Below are 23,433 nucleotides of genomic sequence, written 5' to 3' on the forward strand. Positions count from 1 at the left end.
AAATAACGTTCCCAGTTTCTGCGGCTGTGAATGCTCTCTTTGTCCAGGTCCATCTTTGTTGGGCGTGGTACCATAGGCCTCGTTGGCATTGCCATGGGCCAAGATGTTGAACTTCCCTGAGTAATGGGTGCAGACGCTGCTGGTTTGGATAAGTCAGGTGTACTGCAGAAAACATCTTCCCGACGAGGTCGGATAAGGCGACCAATAACAGTTGTTTGCATCCGTGGAAGCAGAGACATGTCGACAAATAGCGGAAGTTCAAAAGACAATTAAGTCAATTAAAACTGGTTGTGAATTGTAACTGTTCTGCTCCGCTCTTAAGAGGAATTGAGAAAATCAATCCGCGTTGGTGCTTTATGATGAAGCAATGCCTGGAAGCATCAAAGCCCAGTTACGTCATGGAACATAGAACGTGACGTCACTATGGGTTTACACATCTTTTGAAAAATAACAATGGCGGTAGGTTTGAGCAAAATTAACTGGTAAATCTCAGAAACCTGTGTGTTATCGTTCAGCTGATTTCACGTCCGTTTCGTAAATATGACTGCAGCTTAATGTTATCAACCCTTAAATGATGCTTAGGCGATATTGTCAGTGTTACCTTTTATACCGATAAAAGTTGATGGATTGAGCTGAATTGAATCAGCACCACGGACAGAGCCCAGCGCTGTCGTGTTACCATGACAACACAACTATTGAACTGAGTAGTTTGTTTAGATTACGGAAGTGTCTTTATAGCCCAAACTATAAATGTAGGCTACTTTATTCACCTGTGTAAGTCTCTCCTCGTCGTTACTGCTGGGAACGAAAACACTTAAAATGGGAAAAACGACCAAAGAAATTACAATAAACTGTGTACCGTTACTAGGCTACCTCTTTTTAAAAGTGCCGGTAAAATGTAAAATGTAAAATGTAAAATGTAAATGTAAAATGTAAAATGTAAATGTATGCACGGTTGCTAAACAGCCACTACGGGCGTTATTCCATTACATTTGTGTATTTTCTTTAGGCTTTTCCTAATGTAAAAGCTTTACAAGACAAAGCTGTTTAGACTGCTTTAATGCAGGCAAAGCCCTGAAAACAAATAAACAGCGTCCCCTGGTTGATAGATCATATTATTGTCTCACTTTACAGAGGCTAAGAGAAAGATTTTAATGGTCAAGAAGTAAATTTGACACTAAAACTATGAATGTGATCTGCAAGTCCTTTTTTATAATTTTTATTATTTACTTCTCTTATGTCATATTATTTTCTAAACTATATTTTGTAATTATATTCAATATAATTAAAATGAAGGCTACTTTATAGTCTCACTGTACTTTGGCCCTGTAGGTCCACTTAATAGACCATTTGTGATATCAATAAAAAAGAAAATAAGCTATTTCCTTATGGAGCCAGAACAGTAACAGCTACATTTTGGCATCCAAAATAAAATCTATTAAAAACAAATCCTGAACCAAAAAAAAGAGAAACATTGGCATTGAAACACTAAAAACAATTGTTAAAAGTTGTATTGGCAATAAAACAGGTTGGCAATGAATTGAGTTTAGCTGAAGAACAAAACACGTCAATTTAATTATTTTATTTTCTTTTGATAATTTTTCAACGACTATCTGGTATTTTTTCCTGTCGCTCATTTAGCTGTTAATGACAGTTTATTTTTCAAGTTGCCAGATTCATTCTACAATGAAAGAGAAGCAAATGAGAAATGCAACGAAAAAATGAAGCAACATCTCATTTTCTTCCAATTTGATCGTAAACACAGCCATTGTCTCTCAGTTACTGTTAATTTGTATCTTTTCCAGTCTGAAACATGAGCTGCTGCAGCCACAACACAGAACTGGCTGCTCTTCAAATAACCCACATCCCTCTGTCCGTGTGCAAACGTGAGTCGTCCATACAAGCTTGTTCATAATTCATGTTGATCTTATGGGTCGGCTGGCCTTACAGCTTCATTACTGACCAACTCTGCATAGTGATCAAGCTATAGGATAAACTAGGTATGTAGAATCAAGATTATTGTCAGATAGCTTCACATATGTGGAGCAAGCACACTACACACTGTTAAAGTCAATATAGATTTGTTGCAGCACTTTAACAATTGCAGCAATGAAAATAACAAGTGAGATGTCAAGTTAACGTCGATGTATGTGTTAAACCTACAGCCCTGTTGGTTGTGTATTCAGGTGTATTGTTGTGTGTAGCTGTTGAAACCTAATCAGTCATCAAAGCTTTATACTTCTCTCTTTATCCACACGACACTTGCCGGCCCTTTCACGTTGCCAGGTAACCCACTTTAAAAAAAAAAAAAAACGTGCAGTGCACCTGAATCTGGTTAGTGGTTGATTGACATGCTGCAGCAGCCAATCAGATCAGTAGAGAAAACTTTCGAGGAAGTGGACAGGTAACAGAAGAGATAAGCAGGCTGTTTGGTGATGGTTAAAAGTTGTGTTTCCATATGTAAGTCACATTAATAAATTAGTTTGTAGAGGTAAATCATCAAGAAGAGCTTTTGGTGCAATTTTCTTTCTTCACTGATAAATAAGAAAGAGTTAAGACCCACATTTGATGGAAGCATAAAGTCTTATCTTCATTTGTAAGAAAACATAAACATGCTCAAGTCACAGAGATGCTGCAGCATAACATTTGTACAAGTGAGTTCTTCACCAAAACACAAGTATGTCTGTGTACATTTGTGTGTGTAGTATTTTGTGCATCAGGTTTACAGGAGCCAGTCTGCTAACACCGCTGACAATGGACCTCTGGCTCTGGGCAAGAGAACCTCTGAAATATACATGAGGAAATCTACACCTGTTTCCAGGTAACCAAGGCAGGGATTCTGAACCGTGACGTTGAATTCAGCATGTGTGTGTGCGTCTGTGTGCGAGTACACCTGTGTTAGCGCATGCACAAACAGCACAGCTTCCTCACTGTACCTGTTCAGACACTCTGCAGGGACGAAAGCAGCTGTCAACTCCTTGCTGCTTTGATGAGACGAGAGATCAATCTGACCAGGAGGAACGTTATGTCAAAAAGATTCCCTTCACTGCTGAGCTACTGAGAACTTTACGCATGGAAACAGGTCCAAGTCGGCCAAACTGAATTGAGCTGAAGCTGGAAAAAGGACACTTTGAGGAGTGGGGACCACAGAGGCATCTCACCCTGACTGCTGAGACACGACACCTGCAAGTATGAATTCAATGTTGAAAGTGTATAAGAGCAAAGTGATGAAGACCCTCAACCCGGAGTATGAGGATGAAGCTGCAGAAGAGGTAATGAACCCAATTTCTCATTTTTTTTGTTTCCTCTCACTGATTCCATATTTGACTGTCAGAAAGTGGATGTACGTATAGTTTTAACACTGTAGTCAGAGAGTCACCAGGCTTTGTTTACTCATCATTTTTTATTCATCACAGGGTCAGATGAGATTGCTAAGCTACTGTATTTTCCATGCAAGGGGAATTTGGAGGCAGAAGTTAGGCCTCCTACTTACTTCCTCATGTGGACTTGAAAAGAGAATAATCCACTGATGTTGATATTGTCACTGGAAGAAAGATGAATCATTGCACCAATGAAACAGCTTGTTAGAGAAGACAACATTACAAGGCATGTTTCATGCTTTCTTCAGTGGTGGAAAGTTACTGCATTAACATAAATACATTAAAATCTTAAGGCTACTTTCCTTGGAGTCTTATGGTACCTTAAACTTCTGCTCCACATTTCAGAGAGGACAGACCTACTTTTTAGAACTTCTTGCTTATTATTTCTCGGCCATTATTTTATGATAACATTTTATTTTATAGTGATCACAAACTGATATATCCCATTGGTATCGGCTTTGATGGTTTCATTTGCGGCCCAAATAGGTACAAATATCAAACGTCTCACCAAAGATTTTAACCCGTTTACAAGGGAGCCTTATGGGGAGGGTAAGTTGGGACAATCCTGAAGGCATGTGACTGACAGGGGTCCTAACAAGTATTAGAAAAGTTAAAAAAAATCCATATCAAATTATTTTTATGAAAACTTCTGGCTTCTCTCCTCACCATGTCATCTACCCATACAGATTTATCTTGCAAGCTTTTCAAAGTGGCCCAATCCTGACTTAATTAAGAAATCAAGTTACTAAAAGAGGCATCAACTACACCTACTGCAGCTTTATAATGATCGCTACACATAATATCAGTTGCAGTCTTCAGACAAATGAAATGACTTTATTTCCCCTAACTCTTCCACACCTGCTTTTCATGGACTGCTCGTGACACCTCCGAGGTTTGGTACCCACGAAACAGACAGAGTGTTGCTTTGACCCAGATCTCTGCAGAGCCGAGAAACTCGATCCTGCACGGGAGCTGAACAAACGGATTAGTTGGCATTCCACTGACTGATTGACATGGTGGACGACACAGACAGACAGATAACCAGGGCCCGTTGTCTCTCGCTTTGCCAGTCAGAGCATCTACAGGGACTAGCAGGGATTACCGTGTGTGTTTGGAGAGATCATTTCAATTTACAAGGATGTGCAGAGATGTCATGCACTGCTATTTTTATGTCTCCCCTGCTTCACACATAGTATTGAAATATGAGATGATTAGTATGAAGAAGGCATGCCCATACTTGCACAGATAAATACATACCTTCCTAAGAAACAACATATATATTTATTTATTTCGTACCTTAGGCTGGTAAATTCTATGGTTTATTCTCGACGATTATTACCATTTAGAGATGTTTGCTTTTAGTTTTTCTGCAGGTTGTAGTATCCACAATAAGCACTAGATGGCGACCTTGTGTTCACGAAACCAGTGCATCAAGATTGACATCAGAAAGGATGACACAAATACATATAAAAGTGTGCCGTTTAGGCAGGTAAGGTGCATTAATTTAAATGTCTGTTTTATGGTTTGACAGGTTACAGAGGTGGAGAATGATGTGAGTCCAGTGCAGGAGGATGAGGGACCAAATGCTGTGTCCCAGTTGGCCAGGAAAGTATGTGAACAAGGAAAGGTGTTACCTCATTTCTGGAACATCTATATATTCCATGAGTGCAGTAAACTTGAGGACACATTTAGTTGTAGAGTTTTGATTGTCAACAGCCTGGGTTAGACATAATAATTTCTGCATGTTTAAATATCCCCTGAAACCGCTTCTTTGTACCCTCTATTGATTCTCTGTGTATGTTTGGTGTTGTGTGCAGATGCAGGGGGCCGGGACTAAAAGCTGGAACAGACTATCATCTCTCTTCAACAAAGAAGATGAACACCAGCTTCTAGAGGAGACGGAGAGCCCGCCGGTCGCAGACCAGTGAGTAGAGATCTGTCTCCTCTTGTTGCTTCCAACCTCTCTTGGATGTCTAGGCACTTGTGGGGTTTATTTAGGATAATCAGGGTTAGATTGTAGAACTATGGGGTATTATTTTTATAGTAACATTTGTGAAATGATCTGGGATTACAATTTTCTTATGCTTTTGCTGTGATTTTATAACTTAATAAATAATGAGACGTTTATTCCAAATGAATCTGGGCTAAGACTTTATTAAAATCTAAGCTTAAGGTACTCTGGGGAATTTTTTAAGAATAGCCTCAATAGCATGTATCCTAAATAACTTTATTTGAAGCACAGGCTTGAGATTTTGTAAATAAATGCTACTTCTCTCTTGCTGCAAAATATGATTGCAACTTTCTATGCTAACACCAGCCGCTGCTGAACGGGGGAAAAGAATGGCTGGCTCTGACCGAGAAAACCCCTTATGCTACCTAATCACTACATTATATTTAACTTTTATATCCATACTGTAAAGGTAGTCACACAAGTAGTTGTTGAGATGTGCTTGTGGGAGGATTTTGTTTCTTTTGGACAGTGTCATACTCGGTGTTTTCAGTCTGAAGCCGACATGCTAATTAAAGCTAATCGGATTCTGTCTTTTAGCTTCATATTTAATGAACAGATGTGTGTGTACTGGGCAAGGACGCGCAAAATATGTTTCACAAATGTAAACAATATGTGAAGCTGTTTCTAAGAATGTATCTTTAACTTGAGAAAACTTTGTCAGGTTGTGTCAAGTAATCTTGACCAAAAGATGACTGCTAGCTGCTAATATTAGTGCAAACAATACTTTGGCATTCATTTAGCTGATATAGCAGTACTGTTAATTTACCTTTTTTCCAAACAGTCTAACCTTTTTAAAGAGTTTTAAACATTTTTTTTTAAATCTTGCATACTGATAACCTGTTCAGACCTGAATTTATTGACCACAGTTCTCCCCTCTGGACCTTCCTCAAGGGTGTTTCTTCCCACTTTTGCTTTTTTTTCTGTCTTCAAAGTGCTGTCTGTTACATTATCATTTAATTATAGTAAAGATATATGGAGTAAAGAACTAGAATATGATCTAAACTCAATAAACAGTCAGTTAAAAAAGGTTAATTGAAAAGCAAACCCATGTTTTACTACTGAAATACATTCCACCACTTTCTCTCAATTCCCAGTCCACTTGCAATAAAGCCAGAGGAGCCTCCTCGACCCACCAGGCGCTCCGCATTCTGGGATAGCTTTGCCGCTAACTGGGCTGCCAAAAAGCAGGCGGAAGCTGCAGCCGCTGCTGCCGCTGCAACCAACGAGGTGGCAGCAGTGCAAGGTGAGGAGGGGGTGACAGAAGGCACAGGGGAGGAGGTGACAGCTTCTCAGGATGGGCAGACCGCTGAGGGAGAGGAGAGCGAAGGAGGAGGAGGAGGAAGGAGCAGCAGCAACAACAGCTTTTCCAAATATGTCTCACTTGGAGGAGGAAACACCGATGCGTCCTTTAAGTGGAACTTTGTCACCAGCAAGCTCGCAGATCTGAAGACCAAGAGCAACTAAATATTTGTGAAGAAGAAATCTAATACACATGATGAAGTAGGAACATGGAGGAAGTTTATGAAAATAATTTATTGTACACAGGAAAGTAAAGTCCTGTCACTTCACAGTACAGCAAATAAGCCCCCTTTAATAACCACACAACTATTATACTTAAACTTCCTCCATGATTGTCTTTCAACACGTCATGTTGATAAATGATGAAACGATAAACCAAAGTTTGAACGTTTCCTTTCCACTTTCAGACCCTATTTTCTCTTGACACAAATGCAGTATGAACTAATTTTTGTAATGAAGGATGGATAATATCATGAATGCTTTTTTCATTTAATACATTTACACCTAGAAACACAGACCTTAAAATACTACAGACAGACATAAAGTATGTGAACATGTATTATTAAACATGTTCAGTAATGGTGTTGGCCAGAAACAAAGGGTTTAGTTCACAAAGTGGGGCTTCTGAAAGAGATAATTCATGAAACTAATTAATATTTTGAGTGGATAATGTAGGCATACAGTATCCAGAAGATTAACCTGAGATCAATACAGTAGAAATAAATACACAATAAATCTGCTTTTTATGATATCTTATATCCCAAAGTGCTTTTGAAACCACATAAAGGGGCCTTCACACCTGCCAGCAACAAGATCTAATCTCTATTTTATAAACCTGGATTAAGAGATGAGTGGCAGCGATAGCCGGATTAGTTACAGATTATCTCACTTAACCTGTTTAGAGGGCAGCGGATTTGAATTTGGAGATTTGGCAGGGAGACATGACTATTACATAATGTTTGCAGTTATAAAAAAAAAAATCCCTCTCCGCGGTCATCAGGAGGGGAAATGTGCTGCACAGTTATATGCAATATGTAAAATATGAATGTGTGTGTGTGGTGAGATAATGTCAGGTGTACAGACATGATGTTTTAACTGACTTGAATTTTCTGATTGTGACTGAGGCGGAAATGTGCAAAGTGTGAGGTTTTTAATCATTCCTAATGGCAAGACATAAGACTTTGAATATTGTTTCATCTCATATTTTGGTTTTGTCTTGTATGTTTATTCTGATGTTTTGTTTTCTGGAATGATATAATAAAGAATGCTGCTCTAAAAGTTCAGATAAAGAAGAGCTAAGAATTTTGTCTTTCTTAAACAGGTTTTAAATCAAACGTTATCTTACCCTTTTCCAAACCCAGATTATATACATTATTTAGCAGAGGACATTTGGGGAGGAAATTGATCTCCATAGACATGACAATTTCCCCACTGGGGATCAATAAAGTATTATCTTACCTTATGTTCTGTCGATATGAATGCAGAAGGTAAAGAAAGGGTTCAGGTGTTATGCTGAGAAATGCATGCCTGGAGAGAAATAGCATGCACCTCACAGGACAATGCAAGATGTGGATATTCTGAAAATTTCTACACTGCTGAATTTTGCATTTACCATTAAAATACTATGCTGCCGTATTTTGCATACACCCTTAAATTTACTCTGCAGACACTTCTGAGTCAAACACTGTTTACAGGTCATATTTAGGCTACGCAGGCAAACGGAAATGCGTCTTCTTTCGGGTCTACAGACTGGTCAGGACACTTAACTTTGTCAAGTATACAATTCACATACTTTTCCATCACAGTCTGCCCCGAGAAATAAGATTCGTACCGTTTTCTAACACACTTCTGCGAGATGCATGCAATTCTTGGCAGGGATGCATTCAGAGGTGCTGCTTGTCAACAGGCAACGGTTTGGGGCCCCTGAAGGCTGACAAACTTAAAACTGCAACAATGGAATGAACAGAAGGAAACCTGCCTAATGGGGCCTCATCTGACAGCTCTCACTCGCTCACTCATTTCTCGGCATAACACCTGTAACCATTTGTAGTCCGAGTCAAAAATGATTCATCTAAATGTTGTCTGTGGCCAACCAGCAGGGGGCACCCTTTACCTTTTGACTAAAACAGTTGTCCTTTTCCCCTCTCCCATGCAGTTTCGTCTCCATGCTCTGTGATAAACACACCAAAGCCATCACTAATATCAGAGCAGAAAATCTGGTTATATCCTCTGCCAATGATACTTAAAACTTCTCTGTAATCTCTCGTTCCCTTCTCCTCTTTTATTTCCTGTTTTTCCCTCATCCACGCTCACTTCCTCTCTCACTGCGCCACGTTTCCTCATGTACAATACCGCTTCCTTTCAATGTACAAGCCTTTGTTGACATTTCCATTTTAATTTGACAACACACCCTTATAAAAGTGGGACATTACGTGAGCAAACGCACCCAAAGCTCAGGTTCATGCTATTTCTAGCTGATCAGCCTCCATTATTTCCATGTGTTTCCAGTGTCAGTCAGATTTCAGGCTGCCATCCTGGATCCTGTGAGTCTCAGTGTGCTGCAGAGGTTTTGTCCGGACGTCCACAGTTGTCAGCTGCATTTTGAGTCAGAACAGATTCTCCCTGTTAAACATCAGAGAAATGTTCACCCTTCTAGGGATGTACTTAAGTCACTTATTCATTTTCAGTGTCAGAGATTATTTTAAGGAACTCAGAGTGAGCTAAATTGACTCCACAAAAGCAGATTTCTTTGATGGCTTTTGTTTTCTGGTGAAGGCCGATGCATGCTGCAGACTGTGTGACGCTTGTGCGCAGTGCTGGGTTACATATTGCACTTTTATGACAGAAACACTCAGTGGAAATGGAGTTTGTAGAGCATGAAAAGCATCAGATAGTGAACTGTAATGGCTGCCAGTTTTCGCAGGGGGAAAATGTGGTCGAGGAGTACAGAGATAAAAGTGGATGGATGAGAGGACTGTCATGTCTTAAGGGTCAAATTTAAAATGTGGTTCAAGGGGATTTGAAATAATCAGCTGTTTTTTTAATTTTATTTTTGGGCTTTTAATGGAGAGACAGGACAGTGGATACAGTCGGAAATCAGGGAGAGAGAGTGGGGAATGACATGCGGGATGTGAACCCAGGCCGCCCACTTGAGATGACAGCCTCCATACATGGGGCGTGCGCACCAACCACTGCGCCACCAGCGCCCCATAATCAGCTGCTTTTTTACAAGGTTGGTTTATGAGCAGAATTAGAGCCCTCTGAGTTGAATTTTAAAAAGCATTTTATCAAACATTTAACATTCATTATGATTCATTATTTCAGTCAGTGTCAGCTCAAATTAAAGTTCCTTCAGTAGAGAACAATCCTGATGACGTGTACCTCTTGTACCTTTTCAACACTTGTTGATGAGAATGAAAGTGGTCGGTAAATCACACCCTTTGTTTACTCATGTTCACAGGCTGTCCCCAAACTCTTTTATTATTTGTAGTCTTTTCAAACAGCTGTGTGCGTCACCCTGTCCCTCTGTCCCTCTGATCCACTGACCTCTGCCATTTGGCTCACTTTTGGCTCTCAGTGCAGCACAGCCATGTCCCCTCCCCTCCTCCTCCTACACAGAAAACACCATCCACTACTTCTGTCTTTTTTCTGCTGATGAACAACGATAACTCAGCCGCTTCAAACCTCGCCTCGGGCTCTTTTCCCCACACACTGTAATTACCACAAACAAAAGCAAAGTCGTGTGAGTCTGCCTTAATTGTTGCACATGGCCCACAATGATTTTCCCTGAGTCTGATACAACTATGGTTGTCTTTGGTGGTGTGATTATCCCTGTAATTGTGATGATCTATTGCAACAAAACATACGGCACCAGGTAAAAGCTCCTTTGAGGAACTTTAGTTTTTTGTCAGCCATCTGTTACTGCAGGGGGCTCCAGTGTATGTGACTTCCGGTGTTCCTGGAGCCAGTCTCAAGCGGACACTCGACGAACTGCAGGATTTTGCACTTCCCCGGCTTCAATTTTTAAGATCGGAGGTTGCCGCTTGGTCCTGGGGCTAGTCCAGTTAAGAACAAATGGCTTAGAGCAAGGCTTTTGCAGGCCTATCAGTTTATTCAAAGTAATAGCATATCCAAAACATTTTTTAGAAAATCCAAAATACTCCAGAAATTTAAAAGTAGATGTATAATTGAATGTAGATGCTCTTTAGGAATTTTTAGATATCCACAAAATTCATTTCTTTGTCAATCTGTAAGCCGTAAAAATAAAAAAAGCATTACATGAGGTCAGTCGGGCCATTTTAGAGACCAGTTTAGTAAATGTGGGTCAAACTAACGTATGATTATGTTGTAAGTCCATGTTGCATTTTCAGTCTGTCCCTTCATGACTCCTCTTGGCCAACATAAGGCATAAATTATGCAGCATAAGGGACCAGACTGTGCCAGGTTTGGGTAAGTTTGTCTTCAAGATTACAGCTCAAGGTCTCAAAGTCGTTAAGATTATGAAATCAGACAGTGGGAGAGAAACATGCTTTAAAAAAAAAAAAAAACTGGCCCTGAGGTGTCGTCTCGTCGCCGTCTGAACACCAGCTTGTTTGTTCTTTAAAGCCTGAGATCTTAAGTTAGTCTGGGAGAAGATTTACAGGTGCCGATCTGGGAGAGGGGCTGTAAAAGCAAGCAGGGAAGGTGATATTTGACTTTAAACACAACATTTCTCACATGAAACCCTCACAGACAGACATAAAGACTGACATGTCTGGTAGCACTCAGGTATGACGATAGTGTAGAGGGGGTTTCATCAGACACGGTGACTCACCGACGTCACATCTGGAAACCAACCTGTGGGTTCACAGAAGTACACAAAAACACACTGTCTGAGGTTTTTTTTAGATTCTTGCCTACAACCGCCACACCTGCACAGGGCGAGAATGTGGAGACAAGTCTGAGGGAGGCACATACGTCTGAGCGAGGCACACACACACACACACATATACTGAAGTTGAAAAATAGAAGAGGAGATTTACACAGAGTATTTAAAAATTGAAAAACCGATAGTAATTGGGATCATTTAAATCAATGAGACAAAAAAAATAAAGAGAGATACTCTTTTAAAAAGCAAAGGGATCTATATGTGTTTGCCTTCACTGGTTCGACATCAGTAGTTTAAGAAGAGAGGCGTACAACCATGGCGGATCTGAGCGAAGATTTTGTGGTGGCAATAGTTGCATCCGTCAAAGCAGCGGTGTTGAAGCAGGTCGAGCAGAAGACAAAAACGGTGAACAAATATTACGAGAGACGAATGAACGAAACAATCAAAGTTTTTTTTTATCAGAGCAGCACATACAGCAACAGTACGGCAGCTTTCAGTAGCAGCTCCCACTTCCTGTTTCCTTGGCAACGCTAAATATTGCGTGTCTGTCATGGCGGCCACTATGACAAGACACGTCCTATTACAACTACAAAATGAAGGATTTCTCTGGCTTTGATAACTGTTGGAAATATTTGAGGCTATCTGCTATATAAGACGCTGCTTACCTGTTCTCTAATGGTTCTACTCGTCAACAGTATCAGCTGATCAAAAGTGATGAGGTCATATTTGACCTTTAAGATCAGCGATGACGGCACAGAGGTTGTTTTCAGGCAGAAGAAGAGTGGCGGAGATTAGTTGAAACTTTGCACCAAACAACACTGTGATAGATTTATCAGCTGAGCTCAGGAGATCACCCAAACAAACCAGCAGCCAACGCAGTCAGGGGTGTTAATCTGCAGTGATTACACAGATAAAGATTTTTTAAAGTCAGTCTTACTTTCCAGTCGGTTATTTTGACCTCTGACTTGTAACCTTGAAGCATAATGTTTGGTTTCCTGTTAAAGTATGGTTGCTGAAATATAAAGGCATACATTCTCATTTTAAAGTTTTACAGTCCTGTCTGATAGGAATTGTCCCTCGCTGTGAGGTACATTTGTGAACAAACAACCCAGGAAGATTTCAGAGGCAGTCCTTCAATTTTCTAGAAATTTGCAGGAGTGCATGTATAGGCCTTACTGCCAATTCAAACATACTCCATGTTAGCGGGTCCGTCTCTGGAGCGTGCCACCATCGGCACTATGTCTCTGCTCAGTTTCGTATACGCAGCGATTCTATTTTCGCCGGCGTGCGCTGCAGGCACGCGTCAAGCTGGACAGAATATGACAGCCCGGACAGGAAGTCAGACAAGGAAACGCGCAGAGCATCCGGTCAATTTCAAAATAAAACAGAATATACGGACTCGCGATCGTATTTTTCATCACTTTATCAACATTACGTCAAAACAGGCACCGAATGAACAACAAGTCGTCCTCAGAAAGACAAAGCGACATGTTGTTTGCATGTTTTTATCTTTATTCCTGCGGGATCACATGATGTGTCATGGGTGCGCTCCGCTGCGCTGACGTCCCAGAAACGGATCCAGTGTGAATGGGCGCGAGCCGTCCGACGGAGCAAAACCGTGGCGCGCACGGAGTATGTGAGAATTGGGGGTTACTCTTAGCCTCAATGTAATCATATCAGATTATTTAAACTTTGTCTGTTTTTTGTGTTTTTTTGCAATCTTTGTGAAACCCTTTGTAACTAGAACTTTGAAATAAGCTATGAATGAAATCAGTATAAACCAACAACAAATGTATCATAACACTTGAATGGTTTTCAAAGAGGTTCTCACAGGGTTCTTCATCGCTCTAATCTCGAGTCTTTATCTCAGTTTGTAATCTCCTGGCTCTTTAGGAACAGATTTGGGACCCCACTTAGAAAAGCAAACCTGCCCCCTATAACCCCTCTGTTTCCCAGCAGAGGGGAAATCTCCCTGCTAAACCACTCCCCAGGCCACATCAAAACCCACCAAAACACAAATACACACAGGCAGGGGCATGCAAACACACACAGACACACCGCCACCCATCCTCAATCTCCATCTCTGTTGAAATCTGATCGCTGAACTCCAAATGTAGGACTGTGTGCTGTAAATAGATTGATTTTACAGCAGCCATTGACACCCTCTAACAAGAGCTGAGGGCTTAAAGGATTGTCCCATAACCACAAGTCAATAATTCTCTGTCAATATGTGTGTTTTTACTTCTGATTCATGTTTGCGTTTGTTTTTTTTTAATTGATTAATTCTGCGTCACAAGCGGGCCACCTGCAAGGACGGCCGCTGAGCGAGTAGAACATGAGCTGTGGTATTTCCATACATGACACAGAAAATATAACTTGAGCAGCTGAGATGTTTCTGACTCCAAAATTATAGTTTGTGGAGTTATTTTGGAGGGAGCGATATGTCAGAGGGTTACAGTTCTTAATCAATCATCATGCGGCTTTTCATAGCTGGATTGTGAGGCCGCTGGTCGCTGCGGTCACTAAGACAATAAAAAGTTTTGTTGTGTGATATCTTTAGGTTGTGTATTTGGGTATTGTGGTTTCTGGAATGCTAATCGATTCTTTAGCTTCACACACAGGGTCTCTGTCAGGCTCGGGTTACTGTTGCTGCAGCTGTTTAGGGTTGTTGTTCTTTGCTCATGCTCCCGACCTGCAGCTATAACCTCTAAGCCTACACACACACACACACACACACACACACACACACACACACACACACACACACACACACACACACACACACACACAAATCTATACACGCAGAGCTCACCGTGAGAACTGAGTGAAGCCTGCAAGACACGGTGAAGGCACTCAAAAAATGTGTTTGAAAAATCAATATTTTCAAAGTTTGATGTAGACGAGAACTCTTCTCTTTTGAACGTATAAAGCCATCAAAGAGCTTTCATGAGTATCAAAAGTATGAAGATTATCCACGGTCAATCCTGAACAACAGAACAGGTTTATAGCAGATGACTCCCAAAACTTTCAAAAGAATAGAAAAGAATAAAATCACAGTCTTCTTTTTGCATGCAAAAGGCAGAAATTTGCAAATTACTTGCATGTGCAAGGTAAAAAACACATTTACACAAGCGGGCACATTTAAAAACCCATCAAGCATGTTGAAAACACATCATATACATGATAAAAGTAGACACAATAGAGCTGATCAGATACATTTTTTTTATCAGACCTGATTACATTATGGTAGTGTTTATCACACCATTTTGTCTTCAAGTAATTTTTTCTCATGAAGTAACTTTTAAATGAGTTCATTAATTCTATAAAACTTTGTAAAATGCCATTGTTACAGCTCTGTTGACCTGCGGCGCTGTGTGCTCCTGATGAGCAGAGTATAGCACAAACGGCGAGAAAAAACATTAAGAACATCAACACAGGAGTCACTGAACTTCCATAACCATTGGTGTCTGCTAAACACCGACACCTACCTGTTCCATGTGGACTGTATTTCCACAGTTGCATCACTAATGTGAATGTGTGTTTTTTAAGTGGAACTAGCATGACGTCAATATAGCGGCTTCTCCAGCCTGTCTCTACTGCGCAGAATTTAGCAAAATGTCAGCGTCCGTCACAAGGATATTTTTAAAATCTTCCTGTCCAATGGGAGGAGTTTAAATTACGCTGTCTATTTGTGTATGCAGTCTATTAAGTGTACATTTGTTATCAAAGAGAAGGATATGTTACCGACATTATCCGGATGGGCTTCAGGTGAAAACGCACCCACATTTTTTTTTATCTTGGACTCAATCTGGACTTTTCCTGCCATCCTTTAGGTAAAGTGTCCATGAAGTCAGAATGAGGCGACGCGTGAACACGGCAGGTAATAGGCCAGAAAATTCACTGCTAACGAGGGGGCGGTGTGATGATGTCATCCTCATTGAGGAGTGTCTTTGCTTTTTTCTCTCTACTGCTCGCCTTGGTTGTCGTAATCTCGTTTTCAACTGTTGCGTTGCAGAAATAACTTATTATACATGCTCCCCCACCGCTCCCCCTCCCCCCCCCCCCACCCCGCCTGAACCAAGAGTGTATGTGTGAGAAGGGCTAAACACAGAAAAAGGTGCAAATCTTAAGGACAAGTCTGAAATGCTATAAGCTGAATTTTTTCACCACATCAGTAACAACCTTCATACACCACAGACTGATCATGCATCCATGCTCTGCAAATCGAGCCTCGGGGAACCAGCGGGCCGTAACATAACCAGCCAAGTTGGAAATTGCCCATTGATGCACAGATGGGAGACCTCAATGCCCCTCTGTCTTATCATGTATGAACCATGCAGGTATGGAAACACGCAGGGTCAAAATGTGACAGAGTTGACATCTATTCACAGCTATACAAGCCCCTATGGCTCGTCTTACACCTTCCTCTTCCTCCGCTACTGCAGGAGTCGTGCATACCCTCGCCCAGCCTGTCATCACGATGTCATTAAAGCCCCCTGCCTCTCCTCTGGCTGGTCAGTCTTCTGTCCCCCCCCCCTCCCCCGAACAAAAATTCCTTCGTTCCTTTGCATGCTGCTTCTCTTTGGAGTCGTCATTCTTCTGACCATCTCTATTTCTGACACGGAAATCTTCGGTGTCACAGCCTGTTGGTCTGCAAAGGTGGAGGGATGAGGCGGAGGAGGCGGAGGAGGCGGAGGAGACGGTGTCACTCGATGAGGAGTTGATGGAGGCTGTCAGGAGGAAATGCTATTGTGGGACCAGGCCGTTGTGCAGAGTTGGGATTTATGATGAATAAAATACAACACTAGCACGTGCAATGGTCATTACTTTAGCATTACATTCAAATGCTTTAAGGACAAATTCGACATCTAAGCTAGCTTTGCATGTGCGCGCTGACAGCTAACTATGACATGGAAAGTTTTAATAACTCACTATTCTGTGACCAATTAAAGTAATATATTCTCAGATTTGATTTAATATATGAATAAAGGTACCATGTACAATATGAAACATCACAGTTGCCATTTAATGGCTTGTACCAGAGTTAGCTTAAAGCTCATTTGCAGGTTGCAATAAAAACACCACATACTGTAGTTGCTTAAAATCACTGAAAATAGAAAAAAACTACAGGCTATAGGCGATTCTTATTGAGACTCTTAACTTTGATTCCATGTTTGCAATTTCACTATTTCAATATTTCCAAAATTAAAAATCTTGTATGACTCATCACTGCCTTGTTTCCGTGATGGTGGAGAAACCTGTTTTGAAGAATCATCAGGCCTCATCCCTTCCTTCAAAACCTCCGTGAATCAGGTGAGCTTCTTCAACAGTGACTAAGTGCTCCTTTCAAGCACCTTTACACCTGTGTGAGGGACACACTAAATGGGGCAATTAGACACCTGGATCACTCATATTTCCCCTCGAGGAGACACGGCTGCCAGAGGCCGTGACCCGGTCCTAATGCTGGGTGTCAGATACAAGCAAAGTGTCGTGTTTTTAGACATATGAATTCAGATTCAGCTGTGGCCGTCACTCAATACGCTGTTTGAAAATGTTACAGAGCTTCATGTTTTGCTGCGCGGTGCCTGAGGCCATTTCTTTTATGACAAAAAGAGAACCATATTGTGGATGTTTTTGCTAGTTTGACCTAAACTGAACGTAATCAGCAATGTGTACATTTGAATATTAACATCTAAAGTGGACTACAGCGCAATAAAAAGGGTCTTGCATCACAGTTTATCCTCAAAAAACATGGACTGTAATGGCTGCAGAGTTCCCCATTACCTTTTAGATTTTATGCCTCCAAACTGAATAATACATAATAATTTAAAAAAAAGAGGAAACAGCCGTTACATAAGTGAGATATCCTCCAGTCTGTACGTCATATAGAGCTGCATTCCTCTCTGGACTACTCACAGTCATTCAGGCTCTTGGCTTTACGTCATGAGAGCTCTTGCTGATGGACTGTTGAAATAATTAGAGGATACAGACTGTATTAGATCCCATTAGACTCCACAGGGTGAACAAGCAGTTCACATATAATACTTTTTTTAAGTGTCTTATCCGTCACTGGGGATCAGCATTATGGATACTTACATTCAGATATAATGACTTCAGTGGGATCATGTTTGCATTTAGTTGTCCTTGCTTACTTCAACAACTTGTCACAGTAATTTTACAAATGTTGATGCTTGCTGTAATGCTACTGCTAAAGATACACAAGATACTATGTCTGGCATGGATGCAATGATATGGTCAGCCCAGGGTTCAAAACATGCCTCGGTTTTTCTTTCGGTTTGGTTCTGTTGGGAGTGTTTTTTTTTTTTGTTTTTTTTTTCATTTTTAGGAGTTTTAGGCAAATAATTTTAAATCCAAATTTTAAATAAACTATTTCTTTATTTTAATTTCAAGCAACATTTTGCTCACACAGAAACTGGCCAAACTGGCCATTTGAGTAGGCGACACATGTAAAACAATCATTTCAGACAGTCCTTTACCGTTTTCTTTATCATTCTGCTCGGCGCTGAAACGAAAACGTTTAAGCTTCCACCACTTTAGCGCATGGTGTTTGGATATTAACTCGGTCAGGAGGCTTTTCCTAATCAATTCAGAGATAAATACTTTGCATGGAGGCGCATATATAAAACCACAATTTTACAAGCACGTATTGAATTGCGGATGCCATATCAAGCAGTTAAATTTTATGTTGAGAATTGTTTCATTCCTAATGTCTAGGAATGAATGGTTTGGTAGATAATTCTGGGGTGTTGAAAAAAAAAAACTACCCCTGACATATTAAGGGTTAAAAAACTCACAATAAGTCAAAAAATGTATGTGATAAGTCCAATACTACTTATTACTGGCAGACGCTCTCTTGTACGATAGACTATCATTAGATCCCACAGAGGACGATGCATCAGGTGGGGGATCCTCTGTGGTCTTTGAGGGCTGTCATTGGATGAATCCTCAGCGGAGGTCCTGCCCAGCATGGCGCCATGGTGATGGCCCTTCCCTCGCCCTGGCAACCAGACCGGGGTTAAATTAGGAAAGGCTAACCCCAGAGCTGTGGTGGAGACGAGGGCGAGGTCAAACGCTCCTCTGGTCTGCTTTGATGATGGTGGAGGCTGGAGGAGGCAGCAGACAGACGCTCTTCATCTGGAGCGTGATGGGCCCGCGGAGGTCCCTGCTAATGTTGGTCCTGTTCTGTACATGTATGTGGGGATCAAGCTAATTAATAAGCATATAGCTGAGAGAGACATATCAATATCTGCTGAGGGAAGCGTTTATTCTCATGTCAGATGGTATGCAATAGTGACGTTGTTTTTGCTGTTTTTGACTGCAAAGCTTGACCCACTATCTGTGAGAGAGCATGGAGGTATGCAATTTGCATTTCCTACCCCCTTGTCTCTCCCTGATTTCTTCATACCACTTCCCAACAATTAGATAAGGGTGAAATCTCCTTAAAAATGTGCTTTAAATAAAAAATAAGATGCTGTTAATCGTCTGGCATCAACAACACTTGATGTCAGATTCTTGTTCTGCCACAAAAATTGTCCAAGAGCGTTAATTGGATATTAAAAAACAGCGAATTATTCTGCTTTTTAACACCAAAACACAACAGCAATACATTGTATGCGTTTGCTATAATGTTGGCTACAATTGTGAGCATTTCCATGTTTGTTTCCTTTTAAAAGCGCTCAGCGACAAACGTACCTTAAGGCCAAGTTTTAAGCTAAGTCAGGCTTGCAATTATTAGCAGGTCACCAATACAGGCTTATAAAAGCTTTGGCAGTAGCCGATCAAAAGGGAGGGGCATACTTTCGTTTACTGTCGGTTAAATCATAGACCTATAAAAAACCTATGAGTAGTAAATTTGCATCCTACCTGGTGAGCAAAGTTTAGCTAAAGATGGATTACCGTGGTTTAGACAGACACACAATGCACAGACAGTGATTCACTCTCCCGTCCTGCTGAGGCTGCACAGCTTCAGTTTCTCTCTCGACAGGTTTATTTTTGTTTCAGTGCTCACACTGAGGTTGTTGAGTTAGAGAGATGTTGGTGTCTAACAAAAGATGCTTTGCACTTGCATTGTGGAAGTTGTAGGATTTAATGTTTTTTAGAGCTTGACCCATTGTAGCTGTATTGATCTCTATTTAGCTGAACTAAACCTACATACTGTATATCTCATGAAGTTGCCCTGCTTCCTCTGTAATTCATGAGCTCTGCAGACCTTGAAAATGTAATCCTGAGGATAGCTGTGTCCTGTCACTTCAGTCTTGTGTGAGGAGGAGGAACTGATTGAGCCTATTTGAAGTTGTGGATGATTGGTCTGTTCAAACATACATTTTCCCAAACAAATATAGCACATCAAAGCTGTAATCCAAAAAGGAAAAGCGCCTGTCATCGGTTGCACCCGAGCCGTAACATATGGTCTAAGGCGACGCTTTTACCCCGTTTGGTGAAAACATCAAGACCTGAAAAGTGAAAGGAAACCATATGGGTGCAATGAAGTGACCAATAAAGAGAAAGTGTACTGCAGAGTGTAGGTTATGAACTCTGTGCCCTCGTGGGAGTCCGATATCAGGGCTGGAGAAGTGTGCATGAATTTCTTCATGGATACAGACGGGGAGCGAGGGCCAGCTGTCGACCTGATGTTTTCTTGTTCCCACATGACTGGGAATAGATCGGACTGTGTGATTAGGCTGCTTTCTCCCTGCACAGAAGCCTTAAAATGCTCTCACAAGGAAAAACACAAAGCAGAATCTTACTTTAAAAAACGTAGTATAAGACTTGTGAACAAAATCTATTGAAATGACTATACATTAAATTAACTGACGGGCAGAAAGCACTCCCGCGTCATTGGAGTGGCATGTCATAATCAGTTATAATCATATAGTCTGTCTGCTCTGTAACAGCAACTTCTCAAGTTTGAATCCTGAATAGTTATTTGCCCATCAACAGCTGTTTGGTCTCTCAGGTCTCTCAGCTTGTTTGCTAACACTGTTATCAAGCAGTGTTTGCAGCTAAATGCACCGTGTGGATTTAAGTCGATAGCTACTTTGCAGTAAATATAATAACATGGGATGAAAGTTTCATTTTCTTTGTTCTATGTCGAAACAAGTCCGGACTTGTTCTGAGAGTCACCCCTCGTTCAAAAACAGTGGAAAATACTGAACTTTACAAACAGTTTTCTACAATCGATATCAGTTACGACTGCTCAGCTTGATTAAAAAAAATACTTTATAGTCACTTTATGCAGGACTGCTCCAGATATTCTCCTGACCTGGCTGTTCACGTATGCTCCTCACAGCGGGAGACTATTAATTACGTGCACGGAGATCTAGTGGTCGCGTTCTACGTTCTATGCACCGTGCAGCAGTCACAGGATATAAACTTCACTCCCTCTCCCATTGGCTCGAGGTGAATTCTCCGGAGAATATCCTGCGGTGTTTTCACATCAGCTCACTCGGACTTGCTGCCGAAAAAATACTAGGGGTCTGGCAGGAGAAACTCCAGGTGAAGTCCGAGACGAAAATTTCAGCTGTTTGCGTTCACACATACAGCTCCTCCTGGAAATATCCTGAGTTTTTCAGTAGATTCGTGGAAGTGCATGTGAAAGCCCCATTAATGCATTCTTGCAGTAAAAAAATCTCTTTGCATCCAAAAGACAGTCAGAGAGGGGACAGCAGGAAATCTACTAAACGTGAGCATTTCAGTTGTTGTCATGTGTATCTAGTGTTTGAATAAAATGTAGATAACATTATTACAGTAATCTTTAAAGTATGCAGTCCCAGATTCAGACTCTCTCCACTGCATCTTTTCTGACCTTTTAAATATAAATGCTTCAAGACACAAGTCGACTGCTCACCATCTTTCCGCTTTGTTCCATTTTTCTCATTCTTCATCGTCCGGACACTTTTGGAAGAGTGAAGTTCGAGTCTGGATTCAATATATTTAACGGTGAGAATGTTCCTCCTTCTCATAGCAACAGCAGCTTATCTGCACACCTTGCGTGTAAAAGCACACACCGAGGATTATTTTCATCTCTCTTTGACCAAACTCTGCTGAACTCTCGACCATGTAACCTAGATCCCGGCTACCCCAAACACTGGACTTGTCACAACAAAGGATATTTATTTCCCTCTCTCCCGTCCCAACAAATAAAATTCTTTGGGGCTATCACGTTAGCATGCTATACTGGGGGTTTATGTTGTTAAGTCAAGCAAAGGTACCAACACTCACTCCTGTTAACATTTCTTCTGCGTAAGAATAGTAAACAGCAGGACTTAGTCAGAGGCAGCTAGGATAGGTATCGTTCTGAAATGTGATTAATAAGGCTTCTAGTTCAACATTTTTCATGGCCCTTTGGCAAAACGGGATTTAGCAGCCAACCCTTCTTTGGTGCTTTGTGTAAACTACTTTTCACATACAATTCAATTCAAATAACTGTATTTATCAGCTGGAACTTCAGTTGTGTAAATAAGCATCAGTGAGCACACAGCTCACATGAATAACACACACATATCACAACAGCGAGACACTCTCTCATCCTGTTGCCATTACAGCGCAAACAATTGATTTCAAGCTGACGCTATATTGATTTTAAAACTTTCCACTAGAGATGGGACCAATCCAATCTTACATCGGTATCGGGTCTGATATTGAAGTAGTTAACGTATAGGAAATCGGACTGACAGCGCCGATCCACTTCACTGATCAAGAAAGATGGTTGGAAACTTTAAACATTCTCAGCTCGTACAGTCTCACTTTGAAGACACTCAGACTGAACTGTTAAAAAGTGCCAACAAACCGTCTCCATGACGACATTCAGATGAGATTGAGCAGCTCCTTCTATATGTTAAAAAGTATGATTCTTTCACTTTAGTTTAAAAGATTTAATTTGAAAAACCTGACAGCTCTTACAGCTTCCTGTTTGTATGTGAAGCAAGCACAATGTAATACAATGCTGGGTTTACTACAGCTTTGTGTAGTCTCACACATCATACCAACAACAATACCACTCTAGATATGATATAAAAATAATCAAATCAGTATCAGTATCGGTACATATGTAACAGGATTCGGACCGGAGAAGTGGATCTGTGCATCTCTACTTTCAACAGCCATCAGTTTGTTTAAATTCAACTAAAAAGAAGTTAAAGAAAGAGCTGAGTACTAACATTTCCTGAACTTAGAAACTATCAATGTCTGGACTTTTTGTTTTTGGACTTTGAAAACAGTTTGATCTCTAGTTGTGGTTCAGCCCAGCTGAGGTCAGCCCTCGCCCTTGGTTTACAATAAGGGTCAACACTGCACAGTAAAAAGAAAAACATATAAAACTCTTTTCTCCTCTTCCGGTTAAGTTTCAGTCAGGGTGAACCTGAGCCCCTCCGTTGTTCTGCCGCAGTCTCTCCTGACGTCAGATGGTTATTTGAAGAGGATCCTGGTCAGGTTTCCCAGAGGCCAGAGGCACAGCCCATCTCCCTGACCCCCCGGGAAGCAGAGGTCACGCATGAGAGAGGGGAATGAAAAGGGCCACTCCTCTGATTTATGACCCCACGTAGCTATAGGATACTTCAGCTCAGGGACGGTTTTTGTTACTGAGGTGGGGGTACAACAGAGCACCCTGCTAACGTTGGTTTAAGATTTCAGCGGTGCAGATGGAGAAGGTTGTGAAAGTGGCAGAAATGGTGAAACTGGATTTCTAAATTGCTTAGCTGTTTGTTGGGACACTGAGCAGGTAGGATGAAGTCCTGGTTTATCTCTGACTGATGTTCTGGTTTGCAGTCCCAGATGTAAGCCAGCTGTTAGATTTTGGCAAAACAGTTACATAACTGATTCAAGTGCTGCTGTCTTGAATCATTCCAGTCATACCT

General features: G+C 41.1%; 1 protein-coding gene across 1 annotated transcript; it reads left to right on the forward strand.

Annotated features, from left to right (window-relative positions):
- The first annotated feature begins 2,897 nt into the window (after window positions 1–2,897).
- LOC132983690 (uncharacterized protein C1orf232) lies at window positions 2,898–7,982 on the forward strand. Its single transcript, XM_061050116.1, has 4 exons — window positions 2,898–3,272; window positions 4,912–4,989; window positions 5,198–5,304; window positions 6,486–7,982. The coding sequence occupies exons 1-4, from the start codon at window positions 3,192–3,194 to the stop codon at window positions 6,853–6,855; spliced, it is 636 nt and encodes a 211-aa protein (XP_060906099.1). The 5' UTR covers window positions 2,898–3,191; the 3' UTR covers window positions 6,856–7,982.
- The last annotated feature ends 15,451 nt before the right edge of the window (window positions 7,983–23,433 follow it).

This window comes from Labrus mixtus, chromosome 11 (assembly GCF_963584025.1).
Source record: "Labrus mixtus chromosome 11, fLabMix1.1, whole genome shotgun sequence".
NCBI lineage: Eukaryota > Metazoa > Chordata > Actinopteri > Labriformes > Labridae > Labrus > Labrus mixtus.